Source organism: Python bivittatus, unplaced genomic scaffold (genome assembly GCF_059951505.1).
Source record: "Python bivittatus isolate LINGU-HERP-01145 unplaced genomic scaffold, Pbiv_v1 ctg000220_np1212, whole genome shotgun sequence".
Taxonomy (NCBI): Eukaryota; Metazoa; Chordata; class Lepidosauria; order Squamata; family Pythonidae; genus Python; species Python bivittatus.
Window position 1 is genome coordinate 5,945,011 of NW_028277048.1, and position 22,584 is coordinate 5,967,594.

At 42.7% G+C, this 22,584-nt stretch overlaps 2 protein-coding genes across 4 annotated transcripts in view; one reads left to right on the forward strand and one right to left on the reverse strand.

Annotated features, from left to right (window-relative positions):
* Positions 1-640: 640 nt before the first annotated feature.
* Positions 641-13,629, reverse strand: PPAN (peter pan homolog). Its single transcript, XM_015888017.3, has 12 exons — positions 13,547-13,629; positions 12,131-12,301; positions 11,089-11,190; positions 10,083-10,133; positions 9,409-9,579; positions 8,356-8,432; positions 5,738-5,845; positions 5,306-5,429; positions 4,666-4,744; positions 3,393-3,522; positions 3,071-3,231; positions 641-2,526 (listed from the first exon to the last, which is right to left on the reverse strand). The coding sequence occupies exons 1-12, from the start codon at positions 13,562-13,564 to the stop codon at positions 2,102-2,104; spliced, it is 1,617 nt and encodes a 538-aa protein (XP_015743503.1). The 5' UTR covers positions 13,565-13,629; the 3' UTR covers positions 641-2,101.
* A 2,626-nt stretch (positions 13,630-16,255) lies between these two features.
* KIF17 (kinesin family member 17) overlaps positions 16,256-22,584 on the forward strand; it is a 31,711-nt gene continuing 25,382 nt past the window's right edge. For all 3 annotated transcript variants that reach the window (XM_088138505.1, XM_088138507.1, XM_088138506.1), the window contains exons 1-3: positions 16,256-16,486; positions 18,520-18,666; positions 20,559-20,660. In XM_088138505.1, coding sequence (XP_087994631.1) covers positions 16,256-16,486; positions 18,520-18,666; positions 20,559-20,660 — 480 coding nt within the window. The remainder of the gene's footprint in view (positions 16,487-18,519; positions 18,667-20,558; positions 20,661-22,584) is intronic.

Sequence of the window (22,584 nt, forward strand, 5' to 3'; positions counted from 1 at the left end):
TGTCAAAGGGAAGTAAGCATGATGCATCTTCCATCTGCTGCATTAAGTTTCCTTGGCCGACCATTGCCTCTACAGTCCTCAGCATTGCCCATTTCTTTGTGCTTCTTCAAAAGAGCTTGAATAGCACATCTTGAAACCCCAGTCTGCTTTGAAATTTTTGCCTAGGAAAGACCTTGCTGATGCAGTCTAACTACCTGGTGTCTTGTTCCTGTGCTCAGTCTTGCCATGGTGTATGACCTGTGACATGAAATTGTCTTCCACAACCTCACCTTAGTAGCAGAGTTTGGCTGTTCCTCACCCAGTTTTAAGCCTCCTACACAGCTGTTTCTGTTTCAGTTAATGACTGTGTTTCAACCTACATACGAAATTGATGATCATTAGCACCTGTTTGGTATAATTGGTTAATCATACACCTGACTCTAATCCTACAAGATCCCTGACTGTGCAAGTGTACAAAGTGTGCAAGTTTAAGAATTGATGCTGGTTTGAAGGTAAAGGGTAGTCACACCAAATATTGATTTGGATTTCTCTTCTGTTCGCTCACTTTGCATTTTGTAAATGGATAAACATAAACAATTACTATATATATTTTTGAAAGCATGCTTACTTTACAGCATTTTTGTACACCTGCCTAAAATTTTTGCACACTGTATATACAACAGTTACAGCGATGGAAAGTCAGTTTTGACACAAACCACATCCTGAATTCTAATCAACTTTAGATCTTACTAGAGTCCTCAAAAAAAAAAACAAAGTTCAAGGAACCTGATGGTCTGTGGCAGTGCTGCCTGGTTTGTAACTAGTGAGACTTAAAATCTGTGTTTATGATTAAGGCAGACACGTATGCAAGGATACAAAGTTCAGTTTCATGGCAATCTCTGGACTTTGTTTACAATTATATCTCATTGTTTTAAAACATGTTTGAAAGCACTGGAACGATTGCCAACATCTCAGAAATAGGAATGGTTTTCCTAATAGGTACAATATTCATCATATAGTTTACCATCCATTTGATATATTAGCAGCTTCAATTTTGATTTTTAAATTCAGTTCTAGGAAACTGCTGTTCTACAGCTATCTAGTGTCAGCCTTTGTTAACCATGGCTTGACTTAGTGACTGAACTGATTGTCTAAAATTCTATCTAGAAACATCATCATATATATATGATAACAGCACATCAGGTATGTCAAATTGCCATACCTAAACTATATTTATAGTTTTATATTGCTAGAGAGCCAGTTTGGTGTAGTGGTTAAGGCATCAGGCTAGAAACTGGGGGACCGTTGGTTCTAGTCCCGTCATAGGCACGAGGCCAGCTGGGTGACCTTGGGCCAGTCACCTTCTCTCAGCCCTAGGAAGGAGGCAATGGCAAACCACTTCCGAAATCTTGCTAAGAAAACTGCAAGGACTTTGTACAGGCAGTTGCCAGGAGTCAACACTGACTTGAAGGCACCCTCGAAAAAACTATAATTTACTTCCACAGATGTAAATAATCATGAATACCTGAATACAGCTAGGATGGATTTCTGCAAACCTGCCCCTTCATTTGCCATCTTTTGAAAAACCTTTGGGGGGGACTAGGAGTTTAAAGTTTGAAAGTATTACTGCTAAAGAAAAAAATAGCCAACAAAAATCAGCAGCTATAGGTATATGCAGCCCATTTTTGCCACTCTTGTTCTATCTGATCAAATAAAAACTATTTTCTTAGGACCCTGCTGCAATGCAGTACAAATTTGCACCCTCAAAAGGAATAGCCATCTGTTCCTTATTTCCCTCTCCTTCCAAAGTGTCTTAAGTCATCTTAAAATGTTTTTTTTATTAGCAAGTTAAAGAGATGTGAAACAGTGGAGACAAAGAGACAGATAATTCCTATTTTGCTTAGCGTTGTTAACTTTCCCCTACTATTATACGGATCTGTTCAGCTGTTTCTAGCAAAAGGTTTGACCAGCTGCCCTTTCCAGCTGATAGGCACTTCCAGCCAATCCAGCCAAAAGCATGTACAAGTCCAACCCCAAAAGAAGAGGAAGCAGATTATGGGAGTCAACATATATTTTATAAACAACCAGTACATCACAAAGACCATGAGAGAGGTTCAGGACATTATGCTGACTTTTGCCTCCCTGAACGCCCTGGCTTTCGGAAGGAGCTTTTTCCTTTGAAGGCGTGCTTCTGCCCCAGTCTAGATTTGCCCTGCCATCGTGATCCCAGAGACCTAAAGCCACTCTGCCTCTTGGCTCTGGGCTGTCCTGAGGCCTGGGGGTGCTTCTGCTTCACGTTCTGTGGCCTCTTGCACTGCCTTGTGTTCCTCTGTTGCTGGCGCAGCATCCCCTTGCGCTGCTGAGGAGAGTCTCTTTGTGGCTGCCTCTGTTGCTCAAACCGTGATGCCTTCTTGTGTTTCCTTGTGGCATTGGTTCCCACATGCTCTAGACTCTGATCTCCCGCCGAACGCATGTATTTGCATTTTTTCCTGGGTGTGGTGGATTGGCTGAGTCTTCGTTTCCTCTTTGTGTTTTGGGGGAACAGATCTAGAAAGAGTGGAGCATGATAATGACAGCAGCTAAGACGAGCCATATTTGCCATCTCAACACCATTTTTTTTTTAAATGATTTTAAGGCAGCAACAACTCTTTAGATCACAGAGTCTTCAAGCAGGAAGTCACAGCCCTCCCAGAAAGAGGAAGAGCAGCTACAGAAAAAGACACAGCTTGTAGCATTGCAAGAACCAAGAGGAAAGGGGTTGTTGGAACCTGGTCCTCCCCAAATTCTCCCTCCTGCACCTGTATTTGCCCCTTTAGAGAGGAGAAAGCTGGACACACACAAAGTCTCATGGCAGAATCCCTTGCTGAGGATCAGATGTGAATCGGCCAAAGAAGGAATGTCGCTGCTTCTGGGCCCAGACCGTAAGGATGACTGGTAGTCCCAACTGAGCTGGGAAACCACACTCTCCTCCTCCTTCCCCAAGGCAGATGCATCAGAGGGTTACTCTGGAGAAGTTCCAGGGTTCAGGTTGTTAGCAACCGTGCCCACCTCCAAACTGTTAAAATTTAAACCCCACTCTGTAGGCACTGACCTTCATCCGGCTCTTCCCCCACTTCCTGGCGGTAATATTCCGCATCATCGTCAGAGGGCTCGTCTACATTTTGCTGCTCCTGCATTCCAGGGTCCTCAGCGTCACTGTCTCCCTCTGCTGCTTCTTCCACCTTCCTCTTCATCCCTAACAGACTCTTCTTCCTATAGCCAAAGATAATTTCTGTGAGTGCCTTAGTCCAATCTTCCCAACCCAACGGGCCATTTGCTGCTCCCAGTCATGCTCTGGGAGAGAGAAACGTGCACTCTAAGAGGAGCTTTCCTGGCTCGGGTGCCTGCTCTTCCCTCCCCTCCCCTCCCCTCACCGATGAGCCTGCTTTAGCACTTTTTTGCGGGCCACGTCTGCCTCTTGCTTCTGGCGCCGTTGAGCCTTGAGCTGCAGTTTTTCTTCTTTTCTGGCCAGGGCTTCTCGGATCTCTTCTTCAGTCTTGTGAACTGGAAGAAGGCACAGGACGTTAACCAACATGAAGGCACACAGGGAAAAGTCACTAAGGTCAGGCAGATAACTTCCCCCTTCATTCACTTGGGAGGGCCTCGAGGCACCCAAGGGAGCAGGTACAATCTGTTTGCCATGACTAGCAGTAACACACACAGCAGTAACTGAATTAAGTCTCAGAAATGTTTGGGTGGCTGAAAGACAGGTCAGGAAGCCAGGGAGCTACCTTGCACTGGCAGATCATTCATCCATCTAATTCATTGTACTGACTGATGGCAGCTCTGTAGGGTTTCAGGAAGAGCTTTCCTTGCCCAACCTGGAAATGGCACAGCAAATGTTTCTCACAGAGCAGCTCAACAGTGGAGTCAACTATCCAGAGTGGTGGTGGGCTCCCCTTCACTACTTATGTTCAAGCAGAGGCTAGAAAATGATCTCTCTGGGATTGTTTAATCAGGATCCCTGCGCTGAGCGCCGCAGTTTGGTCTTGATGGCCTAAATAGCTCTCTCCAACTCTGGGATACGATGAATGGATGCACAAAAAGCAGCTCTGCCTCAGACCAATGGTGTTTTCCGAAAGGAACAGTACGCATCCACCCCCCACAACTGGATCTGCCTGGGACATTTATAACCCTTTTAATTTTGAGGGATCCCAGGTAGGAAGTGCGCAGGGAGTGGACTGGTTTTAAACTACAAAGTTCAGGGGGGCTACAAGACTGAATTTGGCCTCAGATGCTTTGCAGGCCTAGTTTACTAGATCCAGGGATGCAAGAGGCAGTTGAGGTGTTCTTAGCCAGTGGATTCAGTTCTCTCTCACACACACCCCTTTCAAAACTGCAAGCATCCAGGTTAGCCATCCCAGATTTCTTAAAACAGGTCCATGATAACATCCTCACTAGCTCCTCCAAGGCACAATACTGGTTCCCCCAAAGCTTTGGCTCCAGTTGAAAGAATCTAGCAAAAAGGGAGAAAGGTTTGCAATACTACTGGAAGAGTAACTGCACTGGTCAGACTATCCCCAAATTGTCCTCTAAGTCATACAGTACACCACCACAGCAGAAGTGTTCTTGGAGATAAGGCTCCATCAATACTTTGGTCCTACTCCTCAACAGAAGGGACTAAAACAGAAGAGCCATAATACTCACTGAAGCTATGATAGAGTACATTGCCTTGACTTAGTCCTTCTTCCACCTTGATGAGTTGCAGTGTCATGCGAGGGCCAATCTGGACATGGAGACAAGACATGAGAGCCCACAAGGGCAAAGGAATTCAAATTCAGCCACCGTGGGCAGACAAGAAGAAAGGCTGAAGGAGTCCGGGGGCCATCCTGAAGCCAGATGATCAGAATAGACCATATGGAGGATCAGAAGAGCTCAGTCTTCTGCTATACCTGGCTCCGTGCTAGATCCACCCTCACTCAACTCTTTTTTTAATATAATTTTTATTAAGAATTTTTACATAAGTAAAAGATTAATAATAAAGAAAAAATACAAAGAAAAGAAAAAACAAAAAGCAAAACCTAGAAAGAAAGAAAACAGTTAAAGAAACAAGAATCAGAAAAAGTAAGCGGCTTCTGACCTTCTTTTCAACAGTTACAAACAAACTCATCATCCCTCCTCCCTCTTTGAAATTACAAAAATCCCTTCAGTCCATTATTTAGTCTTTTTTCAATCATCAAATCTACACATCACTTCACTCTTCTCTATTTTCGGCAAAAAGTCCATAAAAGGCTTCCAGTCTTTTAACACTCTCACCCAACTCTCAAATACAACATCCCCGACTGACCTCAGTGAGCCGGACTGCACTCTGCTGGGCCTTCATGTTCCCACGACCAGCACAGGCCTGAGGCAGCTCCGTGATATTGTGACTGCCATCTTGCTCAGCTTCACTCTCAGAGAGATTGATGTCTCTGCAAGGTCAGGGCAACAAAACACGTTTGTTCTTCCTAGCATGACTATCATCAGCACAGCAAATCTGAGGTACTTGGACTACAATCCCCACCAATCTCAGCTAGCATGGTACTGACTGGCATCTGGAGGGGCACCATGCTGGGGAAGGCTGACCAAAGGAGTGCACATACTGTAGAAAAAAGACACAACCCCAGCCCTGCCTTCAAATCACCTTCCCTCCTCACATCTCTGCAGAATTCCTCTGGGGTTCAGAAGGAAGCTAAATTCTAGCTGGAAGGAGCAGACAGACAGTCTCTCTCTCTCTTACCTGACCAACAGTTCACTGATGTCCTCCAGGCGGTTCATGTTAGGAAATTTCTCTTGCAGGAGCTTCTTCAGCCCTTTGCTCATGCCTACTGGCACCACTTTCAGGCTGCTGCAAAATACAGGAGATAGGTGTGAAAGCACATATCACTACTACTATGGTGTGGGGGGGACAGGAGGAGGAGAGGTAGCCCTGGTTCAGGCCCTGGCATCTCTCTAAGTAAAGGTTCTTTGGTAGCAGGCCTGGGAAAGACCTTTCTTCTGACCAAGGTGCTTGACAACGCTGATAGAGTAGCTCAGTCTTCCCCAAACTGGTGTGGATGTTAGATGTGTTCGTCTACAACTGCTATTAGCCAAGCTACCTGGAAATTCTGGGAGTTGCAATCCAACACATCAAGAGAGTATAAGATTGGGAAAGGCAGTCAATACTAAATTGATTAATGGTTCAATTACCAGCATTATGCAAGACAAGAGGGGATTACACATCACATCAGGAAGGGCTATTCTTGATCTCATACTAACGAGACACAATTTATACACAAACATCCTCTGAAATAAATAAGATCCTTCTGCCATAAGTGGAGAACCCAAGAACCTATACAGCCCTTTGAACCCTGACTTCATCCAATGAAGCACCCCTCTTTCTAACTACTATGGTTTTCAATGTTAGACAGTGTAAAATAAAGGAGTTGCTGAGAAAAAGAAGACTGAGTCAGATGATATGGTCTTATGAGATAGATCTCCCTTTTGGATAGACATCTTTCTTTCACGTATTAGTTTTATCCTGGCTTTTGCAGATCCTTGTGTTCACTTGAATTATAGTACATGCCAACAATGTGGACAACCAAGATTGATATTGTATGCTTTACAGTTGCAAAACAAAATGATCATACAAACTTGGAAAGACATTTATTTTGTCAATTATAAAATAGTCTGAAGAGTTCACTTTTCTTTCTATAACTGCTTAAGCATTTTATTGCCAGGAGGCCTAATTAGAGGCCTATTTAGGAATGCACATCGAGTTTTTATATTGGTTAGTAACTAAGACATGAATGTTTTTGTGAGTTTTTCTTCTCTTTGTTTTGTTGGCTTTTTAGAGGAAGTCAGGGTGGGTACGATAAAAAAGAGGAAAGGTTTCTGAGCTCACTAGACGAAACTGCAACCACCCATCATAAAAATAGTCTGTTTCTAACTGGCTTGGACACATCAGAGCGTTTACTGAAAAATAAGATCAGAGACACATCAGCAGATATACCCTCATTGTCTGCATCCAGTTTAGGAAGGACCTTGTCCCTGTATGCAGTGGAATCTGTAGCAATGTGAGAGCTCAGTTGTGGAGCGTGTAGGAAAGCCTTCCCTAACTTGTCTCTCTCTTCCCATTACACTGATCTATAACTTCCATCACCCCCTACCCCCAATTAGCTGGCTGAGAATGATGGGGATTGAAGTCCAATTCATCTGGAAGAAGCCAAGTTAGGGACAGCTGGTGTGGGACGTGGACCCATATTTAAATAATGGCTTGTTTCCAAACCTCTTAAGGTATCTACAGAGCTACTGTGAAAATAACACATAGGTTCCCCTTTGCTTCCAGCTTACAAACAAAGCACAGAACACCCCCATAAAGTCCCTTCTTCCCTGACTGCATACTCATGTTGCACTGTAGAATGTGGGCATTTTAATGAATATGAATACAGGTAGTCCTCGAGTTAGGACCATTCGTTCAGTGACTGTTTGAAGTTACGACAGTGCTGAACGAAGGGACTTACAACTGGTCCTCAAAGTCCCAGCCGTTGCAGCACCTCTGCAGTCACGTGAACAAATTCAGGTGCCTGGAAACCAGCTTGCACTTACCACCAGTTGTAGCATCTCGCGGTCATGTGATCGCTATTTGTGACCTTCCCTGCTGGCTTCCCCCAAGCAAAATCAATGAGAAGCTGGCAAGGAAGGTCACAAGTGGCTGGAGCTCCCACCCCTGGCCTTTCTTCACTCGCAAGCAGCATGCCCTACTCCCCCCACTTGGCTTGCACAACCCCCACACCCTCTTTGGCCTCCCTGCGATCACGCACACACACGCACATACCCCGCACCCTCTTTCCTTGGCCTCCCTATGCTCACCCACCTCATGCCCTTTCCATGGGCCTCCCTGCAATCGCATGCACCCCATGCTCTCTTTCCACAGCCTCCCTGTGATCGCAAGCACCCTGCACTCTTTCCCCAACCTCCCTGCAATCACATGCACCCTGCAACTTCATTCCCCAGTCTTTCTGAGCAAACATCACACTGAGCACGCCCTCCCGTGACTCACACATGGCCTGCCCCAGATCTCCCCCATCCCCCTGCAGCAACCTGGCGCTTACCTGTGAGTCCCTCCGCTTCCCGCTTAATGAGTCACACATCTTGGGTTATAATGACAACCTGGACTGCCATCGCTAAGTGATGCAGTCATGTGACATCGCACTTTGTGACCGCATCATAAAGTGCAACGGGATTGGGATGGCAATCCCAGTCCCAATTGCAGATGTAATTCAAGGACACCACATTTCACCTCAAAGAATCCCTGCAGGGCCAATTTCAACCCATCAGCAGCAAGAAGGCACAGAGCAGAAATTAAAACCTACTTACTAGTGACGGAATTCCATTATCTGGGTGTCTGGATTGTAATTGACCAATACACAGCGTTTGATGGCATTTAAATTGACCTGATAGTTAGGGAAAAAGAACAGCACACATGGTGAGATTGAGGATCCATACTATGGCTCAAGCCCTTTCTTGAAAAGCAATCTGAGGTTAAGATTTTCCAGCTGCTAACAATCTGCACCCAAGCCACTTCCCAATCATAGGATTTACAAGCCCAAGAGTTATTACATCCAATTCTTCTAATCTACCATATAAGAGATTTAAAAACCTCTGGGAGGGAGGGGGATAAAGGAAAACTTGAAGTATCCCTATTTTCTTCTCGAAACATTTTTGAAAATGTTTCTGGGGCATCTTATCTCCATAGTTTCCAACTCCAGGTTGTGAAAAAGCGCATTTATTTCAGTGCTGACATATTTAACCCAGGCAGTGGGAATGAACCTTATCCTGCTCCTATGTCCTCCCACTCCTTTCTGCAGTTAGAGACCACCACTAGGTATATTTGAACAATGTCAGTGCAGCCCTCAAAGGGAGAACTACATTCAACTTGGGAAGTCTCCAAGGATATTTATGTTCTACAGCAAAAACTAAATAACCCTGCTCCGTTTCTGTATTTATAAAACTTGCACCCCAAAGTTTACAAGGAAGAGAAATTGCATTTGTTAGACTCAGTGCTAGAAACACCAAACATCCAGCAAATTGGTGATAACATGTAGATGCATCAGTGCGTTTACTTTGGAAGGAAATCACAGAGAACTGTCATCCAAGATACACTATCATCATTTGCATCTGAACCAAAATTATCTCAAAGAGCTTGAACTGTATCTTAAATAATTATGCCACCATTTAGGTTTCATCTATCACTGCTCTATGCCTATTAGAGGAATGAGGTCCTCCTGGGCAAGATTTAGCTCTATTCCCCACTTCAATTTTTAGGCAGTAAAGTTATCCCAAGGGCAGGAGTCAGACCAGAGGAGACTGAGCAGCAAACTACAGTCACCTAGTTAGTTTCCCACAATCTCCAAACTTGTATACACTCACCTTGTGGACATTGATGGAAGGAAACATGTTCTGGAACATAGTGGCCATGACCTTGATGTGCATGCCCTGAATGCCAAAGTTGTTGAGCACTAGGAGAGGAGGATGGGTAAACTGTTGCTCATGCATCCGATGCCGCTTCAGAGATGACACAACATCTTTGATGAGTGAATACTGTTGCAAACAACAAACATGGACAAGTGAGGCCGACATTCTTTTTAGAGGGGATGTCCATATTTCTAGGACTGCCTCTGAATCTCAGCTTTTATTTAAAACAACCTACAGGTCTGTATTGTTCATGTTAATAAGTGTGTGTTTGAAAATACATTGGCTATTCTCTCTGAAATCTCAGACACCAATCAACAATGTCCAGTAGTAGCCAGAGTAACTTATTAAAAATAAAATACACAAGGTGACTATATCATTAATATACAAAGGTTTCAAAATTCAGTGACATTGTTACAGGAGGGGGAGGGGGAGGAGGGGGAGGACGACGACGACGACGACTACTCTGCATCCAAGCAAAAGACAAACACACTGGGGGACATATCTGCAATCCTGTATACTATCCACAGGAAAGAGCAAGCAGTTAAAATCATAGACCAGCACCTTCTTCCAGAGTCAGTTCTAATTCTACCCAGCCTATCCCACTGTAGATAACATAATCCTTTTGGTACCTGAGTGACTCTGAAGGTCAAGGTTGGCCCACCAGGGAGGCGCAGGAGTCTCTAAAACAGAAATCAGCAGTCAGGAGCTATGATTCCTAAATTCAACAGTATAAGATTCAGCAACTCAAAGCAGGCCCTAGCACTAACAGAGCTTATAGCTCTTCTTTTTGTTGCATTTCCAATGTTATGCACACTCTTAATACAGATGCATCAGTGCGTTTACTTTGAAGTAAGAATCACAGGTTTAAATCAGCAAGACAACTGTCATCATTTGCATCTGGTCAGCAGGCAGAATTAAGGTAATTCACTGGGCAAAGAAATCTAAAAGCTATTTGTTCAGGGAAGAAACATGCTTAACATTCAACCACTGCGAAAGCAGGGGCCTTCAAACCAAGTTCTGGTAATTGTTAAATATTTGTTTAGTTCAACAACTTTCCTTCTCCAAAACAGTTGCCATCTGGATGCCTTAGGAAGCCCCAAAGTAGGAAAATGAGCACAAAAATCTTCCTGCTCATATTTCCCCACAATCAGCATTTCCTCGAATACTAATATGATTACAGGTAGTCTTCGCTTACCGACTGCTCGTCCAGCAACTGTTCAAAGTTATGACAGCACTGAAAAAGGAGATTTACAACCAGTCCTCAAAATTGTGGCTGTCATAGCATCCCTGCTATCATGTGATTGTGATTCGGGCACTTGGCAACCAGCATGCATTTACAATGGTTGCAGCATCTTGCAATCACGTGATCACCATTCGCAACCTTCCCAGCTGGCTTCTGACAAGCAAAGTCAATGGGGAAGTCAGCAGGAAGTCGCAAGTCGCGGTCATGTGACATCGCATTTAATGATTGTGGGTGATTGCTAATTTCAAGAACTGCTTGAAAATTGAACCTGTGCTCCAGGTCAGAACATAGTAGTTGAATAGAGGCATTTGATGCCCAGATTAGACCAGTTAGCATAGACACCCAGGGTTATAGGTTCTTAAAATTGAATAATTCCTTAATATATCACTTACAAGGTTGATGCTGGTGGGGTTTTTTGTGAAAACCAGGAAATGAGTTATACCTAGAGGTCCAGCTATTGTCACAAAATCTTTCAAAGAATTCTTCTTCCGTACCTGGAAAAGACAGAACTGTGATTAGGACCACTTCATTGTCTGGGATGCCTTTGGGACAACACCTAGGATAAAATATCTTTAAAATTAACTCTAATTAATAGAAGGACAGGAAGGCCTGGCGCAATATGGTTCATGGGGTCACAAAGAGTCGGACACGACTTAACGACTGAACAACAACAACTAATTAATAGAAGTAGATAGCATTGTAAAAATGGACTGAAGATTAAATTGTTCTGCTCAATTGCCTTTGTGATGTTATAGCATTTAGCAAAGCTCTCTGGTTTTTTTCTACTTATCACCTCTTATCCTTTTAATTGCCCTCCCTACCTCATTTTATAGTCTGCTTTGACAGTAAAATGCAAACACTAGAAATTGTAACTTGAATAAAGTGTGACAATGTGTTTTGCACAACATGACTGTTTCCATAAACATGTAAATCTGCATAATACCACCCAGAGTCACTTTTTGTGAGATGGGCGGTATCTAAATTTGAAAAATAAATAAATACATTTGCTTTTGGAAAGATTATTTTCAAATATCCATTCAGAATTTAGAAAATGTTAATGATCCCAATATCTTTCAGAGGTGACAAGTAAAAAGAAAAAGAAATATTCCTGACCACATTAATTTTTAAATAATGTAATTCAAGTCCACAGATCACAACTACAGTTACATTGCAGTGCAATAATAAAAAAACAGAAGCTGCCATTAGATACTGTTCCTCTCAAAACCAAGAACCCTGATATTCTAATCCTGTTCTAATCCTCCAAATCACATCCCACTTGTGGGTGACCCACTTCTCCTTCGCTCAACTCATGATTCCTAAATGCCACTTTTTTCATGACCATTTTGTCTTTCAGTTGCCTGTCTAAATTTTGATTGAATAAAGCAGTTATTTCCATGAACCAGAGTGGCATGTCATGGCATCTAATAATTTTACCTTGAGGCTGGCAGCAGTGTAGGGCTCCATCACTCGCCGAACATCCAGAATGAGCTGCTGTATATTCTTGCCAATACGGCCACGATGAAAAACAAAGGAATGAGGCACAGCGCCATATTCTTCCTGAGATCGATGCTGGGCAGCTGCCCGCTCCTTCTTTTGGTTCTTAGTCTGTGAGGGAAAATGAATTGAATGTAGAATAATACTAGTGGAGTTCAAGTTACAAAAAACAAATATCCCCCTCCCACACCAAATCTACTTTCTCATTTCAAGTTACTTCCCCAATACCCTTCTAGGATAACAGTTTCTTCTAGTTTTCCCCTCTCTGCTTAACAGATGTCTGCCAACTGTGTACCAATGATTAGAAGTGAGAAACTATTTAAAATGTGCAATTATGGAATATCCTCCTAAAAGCCCGAGTAGCAAGGAATTTCAACTATTTCAAAACCAGGCTGGCCATAAAAGCAGTTTTACAATATTATTTGCGGTTCATTCATTTGGAATCACCCAGATATCAGGAAGAGTAAGACAGTTGGAAAAAAAAAAAAGATACTAGGTGAAATGGCTGTATTAATACATTTCGAAAAATCTCTTAGAACTTCACAGTGAGAAGCAGGGTAACTTTATAATCAGAACAGATTTCATCCACGGATGAACAATTATTTTCCCACAAAATAAGACACATCCATGTAATTTTCTTGTGCTAATCCATACACCACAGCAGTCTCCTCTATCCTGGTGGCCTCCAGATATTATTATTATTATTATTATTATTATTATTATTATTATTATTATTATTTCTTCTTCTATCCCATGTATGTATGTATGTGAATATTTATAGATATATATGTAGCAGTCAACTCAAGGCAGTGAACATACCTAATACTCCTGCCTATTTCCCCACAACCACCACCCTGTGAGGTGGATTGGACTGAAAGAGAGTGACTGGCCCAAAGTCACTCAGCCAGCTTTCATTACTAAGACGGGACTAGAACTCACAGCCTCCTAGTTTCTAGGCCAGCATTTTAACCAGTACATCAAACTGGCTCTCTCTCAGATATACCAGACTGCAATACTGTTAACCCCAACCATAATGGGAGTTGTAACCCGGCACATTTGGTGAGTCTCAGGCTGGGAAAAGATGCACTACAGCAATCTTGGATCAGGCCGCTAATGAGTCTTCTAAATCCTTATCACTCGCTACAGAGGTTTCTGTTCCTAGGACTTCGAATCCCCTGTTTCGTCCTTCCATCATCCACCAACTCCGCCACAGCACCCACCCCAGACTCCACTGCCTCTCAAGGCCCCCTCATTATCCACCACCACCACCCCTATCACAGGACGTGGGCTTGGCCTCAAATTCAGCGTCTCCCAAATTCTTTCAAGCAACTCTCCACCCCCATCCTCAGTCCTCACTTTGCTGGGCCTCCCCATAATGCTCGCGCCCTCCTCGGATTCCTCTTGCCGACCACGCGGGATACACTCACTTCCGGACTCTAGTGCACCAAAGTGCTCTTCCCCCTCTCCCCGCCTCCCCAGGCTAAAGAGTTCCGGCTTCCAGTCAAGCAATATGTGCTACCAAAACAATCTTCCGGCGGGTCTCTTGGGTAGTGGTTAATAAATGACTGGTGAATCTCAGTTTAATGTAGATGTTCCATGATGTTATTTTCCCTGCCTCAAGTTAGACATGGGTACTATAGAAAACAATGGAGAAAATTAAGGGTTTATTATTATGATTGGTCGCACAGCCAGATGTTACACTGGATTTGGCATTTTTATCCACCTATCGAATCCTTCCCAAGGACCTGGGATGGGCAGGTGTTATCGTTACTATTATTAAAGCTGTGATTAGACCCGCAGCATGCTTCTCCCCAGCGTAAATTAGATCGAGCAGATTTAGGTTGCAAAAATCCGGAACACCACTAAATGTAAACAGTGTGGTCTATTTTTCTTCGCGTCATCAGGATCTTCGGAGAACAAGTTGGCACTAAATTAGCGACAAAATTGGAGTGCCTCTGTTTTTACCCCAATTCGGAGTACATTAAAAATTTGAATGTCCTTTTACATTTAAAAAACAACCAAGGCGCAAGGCTTGTGAATGCAACGGAGTGCTAAAAAATGAGAAACAGTAAACCTGTGACTGAGGGTGGGAATAATGAGTTCATAGGAAAAGCATAGGATGAATGTACATATTCTCCTGTCTCAGGATTATACTCCAAGCATCTAATGCATTGGGTGTGATCCTTGAAAATTTATGTCATTATAATCCTAGCAATCTTTAAAATGCCACAAGTCTTTCCCTCGCTTTTGCCACAGCCTTTCTGAAACCTTCGCATTTGCCTTCACGGGATTGTGTTTTTCCCCCGAGAACGAGCAGAGTAATTGCGCAACGCTCCCTGCCCGTTGCTCCGCTGAGCAGCAGCGGGGACTTAAGCGATGCTCCCTGGTATCCTGGGGCAACGGGGACGCTGCCGTCAGCAGCCAGGCGTGTTGCAAATAGAAGCTGGAAGTCGGTGGCGACGGGCGAGGGTGCAGGCGGGCAAGCCCGGACCCGCCTCGGAGGGACGGTGAGAGGCGGGCACGTGGAAGGAAGGTCCGGGGACAGAGGCCGCGCCCTGGGTGCTACCCTCCACAACTGCCCCATTTTCTTTCTCCCCCGCCAGCAGGTGTCTTGCATGGCAAGCTCTGCCCACTTATAAAGGGGAGCATTGCTTCCCTGCCCCTCCTGCTTCTCTGGGCACCCCTGCTTTATGCCACATTGCTTGCATTCGCTAAACTTTCCTCGGCTTCCCCATCCGTCCGTCCCTCTGCCCCTTTTCATTCAAAATAATACAGTAAATAGATTGTAGTCTCCCACCCTTCTGCCTCCCTCCCTTCCCCCCAATTTCATCCCAGGTCAGTGCAGGTGTCTGGTGCCAGAGTAAGTGGTTTTCAGCCACCAGCCCTCTGCCCCACATGCAAGACACAAATACCCTGCCCGGCACTTTTTTGCTACTGGAACACCACGTAGCACAGCTGCCTTTTCCTTTTTTGGCTCATGCCATATTTCTGGCACTGCTCTAAAGGTTGGTGTGAGCCTCACACCCCCCGTTCATTGTCTGACCACAGATTGCCGGAATCAAGGTGGCACTCCAAAGGGCATTTTATTCTTTCCACTGCCATTTCACCTGTTTTGATGGAGGAGCTAGGCCTATTGCACCAGGCTTGAGATGGGAGCGGTGCTCAACTGAATACAACTTCCCATGTTCCTGTTTCCCAGACACAGCATTTAGGGCCAGACTGATCAGAAAAAGCACCCAATTTCTTGCCACCTTCCCTGTTGAAACCCTGTGCTGTTTCCATGCAGACACAATTCAGAGTTCCTAATAACGCTGGGGCCTCTCTGGGGGCAGCGGAACTACATGGTTTCTGTGCTTGAAAGCCCATTTTCAGATCAGCTCCCGTCAGAGTGGTGGAGGGCCCTGTATTCCTTTCACTGCCGTGGCATCAAAGCCTTGGATAAAACAAGTGGAGATCATTTGCTTGTTTGCCTCCCTTTCATCGCTTGGCCTTCTATGCCTCTAGGTGGTATTGTGAGGTCATAAGTGGGTTCTAGGTGTGTCCCAGAGAAAACTGTCCCCAGAATCTGTACAAATTCACAGCCTAGCTACGTGGGAGATGGAAACCTGGAACCTTCTGCTATAGCCTATCACTGCCCCTCTCAAAGGAAGATCAAGGAAAACCATCTGCCTCTTTTGTTTGGATTCCTCCCCTACCATCTAGGCACAACATTGCCTTTGGCTTTTTTCCATCCTTGGCACTTTTTAATTGAAGTTGCTGGATCTCCCGTCTTTCTAGAAAGCTCATTGCCCTATGCAGTCTTGTTCAAGGCGCATCTTTTTGCACCGATTGTACCCATCAGAAAGTATTCATTTTCTAGTGTTTACCCTGCCAGGCAAAATGAGCCAGTTTCCAAAGCCAGTTATATCTGAGTACAACAGCTGCCTATAACTTGCCTTTCTTTTTTGCCACTTTGCTCCTGACATCTACAGAAGTGAGTAGGAACTTCATGTTCTAGAATTAATTTGACCTAGCATACCCACGCGTACACACACACCACCAAGCCAGAGTTCATGGGTCTTGGCCATGGCCTCAGAAGCAGTGAAAGTGATTGTGCGTTGCCGCCCTTTGAACGAACGTGAAAAGCAGCTTGGCTGCAAGGTAGTAGTTAATATGGACAGTGCCCGGGGTCAGTGCTTCATCCAGAACCCTACAGCTGAAGAGGATCCTCCCAAACAATTCACCTTCGACGGGGCGTATTACATGAACCACGATACAGAGGAGATCTACAATGAAATTGCCTACCCACTAATAGAGGTGAGTAGTAGTGATTAGGTGTTAGAGGGATCAGATACGAATCAGTTACAGTACATAAATCTTGCAGATGTAGCAGATCATGCTAAGTTGTGGCTTGATTAATATGGTTCAAATTGGATTAATATGGTTCAAATTGGCTGGGATCACACAATGCCTTAAGCCATACCTGTGGTTCCAAAATCACATTATGTCTGAGTCTGTACAATATACAGTACTTGATTAGGCCAAGAATGAGGTTAACATGTTGTAACCAATAAACAGTGGATTAGAAAAGGCTAGTTTTAAATTAAAATGGTCCCTGGTTCTTTTGGGTTAAATTGCCTTTCCCTGATCAACTGTGTCATATAAACCCCAAAACTCAGTCAGCTGTGGGGCCATTTTCCAAATCCTACCCAGTCATCTCGGAGAAGGAGAAGAAGTGAAGATACAAAGCATCTAAAGAAGCTGGCCTCTCCCTTATAACTCAATGCCTGGTAGCTCAGAGCATGCCTCCCAAAGACTGATGGGTTGCAGAAATGAAGCAATCCCCACGGCCGCCTGCCCGCCCAATGGGAAGAGGCTAGTGGTGTAGTGAAACTGTAATTGTATTCTGGCCTGAGAGCTTGTGCGATAAAAAACAGGAGGGAAGAAGGGGATTCTCTATTCCCAAAATAGTAGCCTCAAACACAGTAGCTGATTGGAGTAAAGGTATTTGCCTACAATTGCACTGGGCTAGGATGATCACTGAGCCTATTCTGCTTTGAGGGTGAGTACTTGTCATGCCCAGATTTAACTGTGTGTTTGATTGTGGTTTGTTATATTGGCTCTATAATGTTTTGGGTTGGATTTTGACCATTCTTGATTTTTATTAGTGAACACTGCTCAGAGTTATAAATTATGAGTTGGGCAGCCATATAAATTTCATTAATAAATAAATAAATGCAATGCAATGCAATGCAATTCAGTGGAGTGTAGTAGCTGCTTGTGCTGGCACAAGTGAAAAAACACTAGTTTTGATGTGTAACTGAAAAAGATGAGCAGAGGTTGCCTTCCCAGTGGTCTGGGGGCTGGTAGATGATAGAGTTGTGGATTCCTGCACTTGAGAAATGATTAGGGGCCTGTAGTCATTCTAAGGCAGCCTGGTCATGCAAATCGGCTGTCCGTGTGATTATATACTGCTAAAACCACTGGGAATGATATATTGATTGGGTTATTTGTGGACTGGGCTAAGCCTGTTGTGCAAATGAGCATTAGTTTCATGCATTAACCCAGACAGAACAGTCTGAGGAGTGCTATCTAAGTGGCCCCAGTAAGTGGTGATTTTTTGACCTAGATTAATAAAGGCTCTAAGGCTTTAAGTATACAGCAGTGACATTTAATCTTCCTGAGAGTCCCCATATTTCACACTATCTTTTAACAGGATTCTCATTTAAAGCATTTTTACTGTACATTCTTGCACATGAATACTTAGAAAAAATCCCTTTTAATTTCTGTTCCCAGATAGAAATATAGCTGTAATGTTACATCTTGATTCCCACAGATTATCAGTCTTTTTTTTTCTCTGCCTCTCTCCCATTCTTTCTCCTCTTGCTCCAATATAGAATTTTGGCCAATCTTGCTGAGGATAATGAGAATTCCAGTTCCAGGTTGGAGCAGCTCTTTTATAAACAGGCTGCTATTCTGCTTGTTCAGAATTTGTCAGTTGCAGAATTTACATGCAGTAAGGTGGTGTTCCTTCTGGAAGCTGTTTAATACTTTCCCTATTACTTTGTGTGCATCTTTGTTTTTGTTGAAGCACCTCTCCAAAGATGCTTAGATTATGGGGCTGAGTGCTGGCCTCTCAACTTCTTTTCCCAGATTATATTTCTGTGATTATAAGAAGAGGTTGTTGAAATTCTTGGACAAGTTTAGTCAAGCAAGTGAATGTTCAGAATATGTGCTTCTGATTAGGTTGCTAGAAAGAGGATCTTTTAAGACAGGACAGATACTGAGCTGGAAATATACAAATCCAAATTGCTTATCATTATTATTCTGATTGATTTCTTCTTTTTCAGGGTGTTACCGAAGGCTACAATGGGACCATTTTTGCCTATGGGCAGACAGGCAGTGGGAAATCCTTTACCATGCAAGGGATACTGGACCCACCTTCCCAGAAGGGTATCATTCCCAGAGCCTTTGAACATTTGTTCGAGAGCGTGCAGGTACATCAGTGATAAAAATTGCACAAAGGAGCATCTGGTTAAGATGTTGTGTAGACAACTGGCTCTTCTGGGTTTCTTCTTCCAGAAACTCCAGTTCAACAACTCTGTGTGTCTCATTAAAATATTGGCTCATCTCAGACATTATAGTTTAGGTGCTGGTGCTTTGCTTTGGGTTCATCTGGTCCTATTTCCCCTTGGGTGTGCTGATTCCCATCACTGCTTTCTAGTGGCTATAGTTTCCTACAGTGCAATGCTTGAGGTATGGATGGAAAGGAGAACGTTGTCAAACCTGAAACCTCACTCACTGACTTCTCCAGGTTTAGATAAACCATGAGCCATTTAAAGATTTCTCATAACAGTAATTGGGCATGCCAACATAAAAGGTAAGACGCTTTGCCACCATTCCCATCTCTAAAGTAAGCACTGCTGTGTGTACAGAATGTTTATGCATGACATTAAGATACAGTTTTGTCTAATGGACCTATCCACCCACCTACCCTCTTACAGATTGGTGTTACCAGTCCTACACTGCAGGATCATTAAAGAGAGATCCTGAACAACACAAGCATGAGTTAGATTTAGTAAAATGTAATATAACTACATTTTAATAAATGTAGTTAGAGATTACTATTTATTAGTAATGTTCCCTACTGATAGTCTCACGAGACTATACTCATATGACTATACTCACATACGACTATACTCACTCATTCAACAGAGGAGGCTCAGGATATAGTGCATTTCTCCTAAAGTCAGAGTGTCATTATATGTGTGTATGTATATATACATATGCATATATATGTCTGTGTGTGTGTGTGTGTATATATATATAAAAATGATAGATGTTATAATAATGATCAATTAATATTTGTGATAACGTAAATTAGAATAAATCAAAGAACTGCACAAACTCTAATAATTATTGTACAATGATTCACCTCATTTTGAGCAGTTCTAACTATAACTTCCATCAAGAACATCTGCACAAGCTTTATTGAAAGAGCACTAATAAAGAATGTTACCATGCTCTTGTATAGCATCTATTCATGTACAAGAAATCTTCCTGGAAGGTTTTGCTCCATGTTAGTTCATAGGAAATAACCTTTTTAGATGTTATTATCTGGCATGTATTCCATATTTTATCTAAAGTTCTCAGTGGATGCTATTCTTTTTTATTTTCAAAATTCTAAAGACTACATTGTCTTGCGAGATTGTGGCTGAGCTTCAACTTATTAGAAACATACTTCCAATACATTTTTGTGTTTCCAAATCACTTTTTTACTATTTTATTTTCAACTTCTCTTTGAAATTAGATTTTCTGCCTTGGGCACCTTGGACTAAGCTTACAGGAAGATTCACTCCACAAAATAAGTAATTCGAAATCTAGAAGTAGATAGTAATTGAAAGTATAAGGAAGCGTGGTGCCCTCTAGTGATAGCAAAAGATAGGAGCTCTGATAAGTGAATTTCCCCCCTACAGTGTGTTTTGATAGTACATATCACTGAAGCTTATACTGATTTTGTATTAGACATTGGGAGGTTCAAACTATGTCAACAAAGTTTTGAAGTTTCTTTTTTAAAAAAATTCTACACACACACACAGAGTGAGCTAACATATTTAAGATGGTAACACTAATGTAAGTTGCCCTAGCAATCTTGAATAAGTAAAGAATAAATAAGAAAGTTTAATTAATAATGGATTATTTATCATCCATTTTTCTTGACATCCTATGTTAGTAGTCACAGAGGGTTGGTATACCACAGCTCAGTCTCAGATCCTATGAAAATGGGATCCACCTATGTACCCGTTATGGGAAATAAATCCCCCTGCCCCCACCAGATAAACTCTAAGCCTGGAAATCTAAGAAAGGGTTTTTCTTTTATTTTTAACAGTGTGCAGAAAACACCAAGTTCTTAGTGAGAGCCTCTTACTTGGAGATCTATAATGAAGACATCAGAGACCTCCTGGGTCCAAACACCAAACAGAAACTGGAGGTGAGGACAACAGACTAACAGGGCAAGATCTTAGTATGAAGTAAGTCAAACAAACCAACAATGCCAGAAATTTATGCTCTAACAATTCACTGTGAGCAAAAGGAACTATGTCCGGAATGTATGCTATACAATGAAAAATGTATTAGAAATCTGAAATCAAAGATTGGACAGGTTAGCCCAATAAGAAACACATTAACTAAGCAATAAACTAGGGGTGATCAATCATGTTCACATGTAATACCCCAGCTCCATTTTTATGAGCCTCCAGATTTTCAGCAGCATATTTTTTTATATTTTGGGGGTGATGAGAAAAGAGGGTAAAATAGGTATCTTACACCTTTGCAAGTCTTAATGCCCTTACTATTGCATTAAAAGAATCGCTGACTCTGCTAGTCAGGTCCAAAACCTTAGCATCTCCCTCTTTGCTCATCACCAGCCTCATTCCCTGAAGCCCTTAGATGCTGAAAATAAAACTACAGCTCAGGAAGCAAAAAAAAGTTGCCTGTTCCTGGCATAAACAATGGCTTGTAAATCATAGTAGATGGATTCACACAATGTGCTGGGTCAAAACCAAACCAGATCAACCTTCTGTTCCCCTTGTCATTATGATCAAATATCTTCCTCTTCCTAAACCCTTAATAATGGAGTCCCCCCCCCTTTCTCTCCTTGCCCTTTCCTTGCCTTTAGGCAAATTATAAAAAAAATAAGCATAAAAAATCAAGGGCTGGTTTATTGGTCAGGAGTTGGAGCTTGGTCTGAGCTGGCGATAGTCAGAAATGGAATCTGATTAGATGGTGTACCCAGAGCTAATGACCTTAGTCCTTAGGCTCTTCCTTTAACCTGATCTTTTAAGATAGGTATACTTAGAAGAAGGATACTGAGATACTGGCTGACTGCATACCTTGTAAACCATCATTTTTAACCATAGTTTCTTGATTGGATCATAGTGGTTGGGTTCACACATCCTATTAAGCTATAATGTGGTTTTGCCTTAGCCTGTTGGGTGAATCCAGTCATTGTTTCTTAATTTCCAATAATATAGTGGATAATGGAATTACGAAATAAAGCATAAAAATTGGGATTGGGGCCTGCAGAACTGTAAAGATTGAAGAAGGAATATAAGTATTGGAATTCTTCCAGATACTAATGACTGTTAGAGACCAAGGAATCTGCACAGTTTTAGTATTCCATCTAAAGATCCACTTGCCTTCTTTTCAGCCATCAGTTTCTATCACGGCCAAGAACTGAACTGGTTCTAAAGTGACATTATATTGTAAAGTCACTGGTCTGATTAAATCTGGGGCTGCTATTACAAAGTTTGCAAGCATCGTTGTACTCATGAATATTTCCACTGGTGTCCTCCAGACCCTGTCCTACAGTATCTGACTTTTTGTTTATATCAGGTCATACTGCCATGACAGCTGTTCTGTGACTAGGAAAGCCCTCCTATCCCCACAGCAGCTGTAATACTTACAGCATGCCTTCCAGATTTAAACTAAGTTAATATTTGTAGTCCTTATTGGGTGCATATTTGTATATTGGGGTTTTTTTTCCCCCTTTGGTACTGCAAAAGTCCTTGTCACCCTGAAGATCTAGCTGTGTGGTCACTAAGAGTCATCATGTCTTCATGGCACATAATCATAATCAAAACTGCTTGAGACTTTGAAGTAGGCAGTATACAGACTTTTGTATCTTTAAATAAATGTGTACATGCCCTCGCCATACAGTTGGGGACCTTGGATCTGGACTAGATAATAGGATCTCTCCAGGAATCCTATTCAGGCAGGAATCAGTTTTTCCCAGCTTGAAATTTTCAGCAGTAGGCACTAGACTTGGGACCTGACTATGAATTCAGCCAAGAAACCCTGGCCCTTCCAATTATGGTTTATGACAATAGCTTAGGTCTTAGCTCTGTTACTTTATT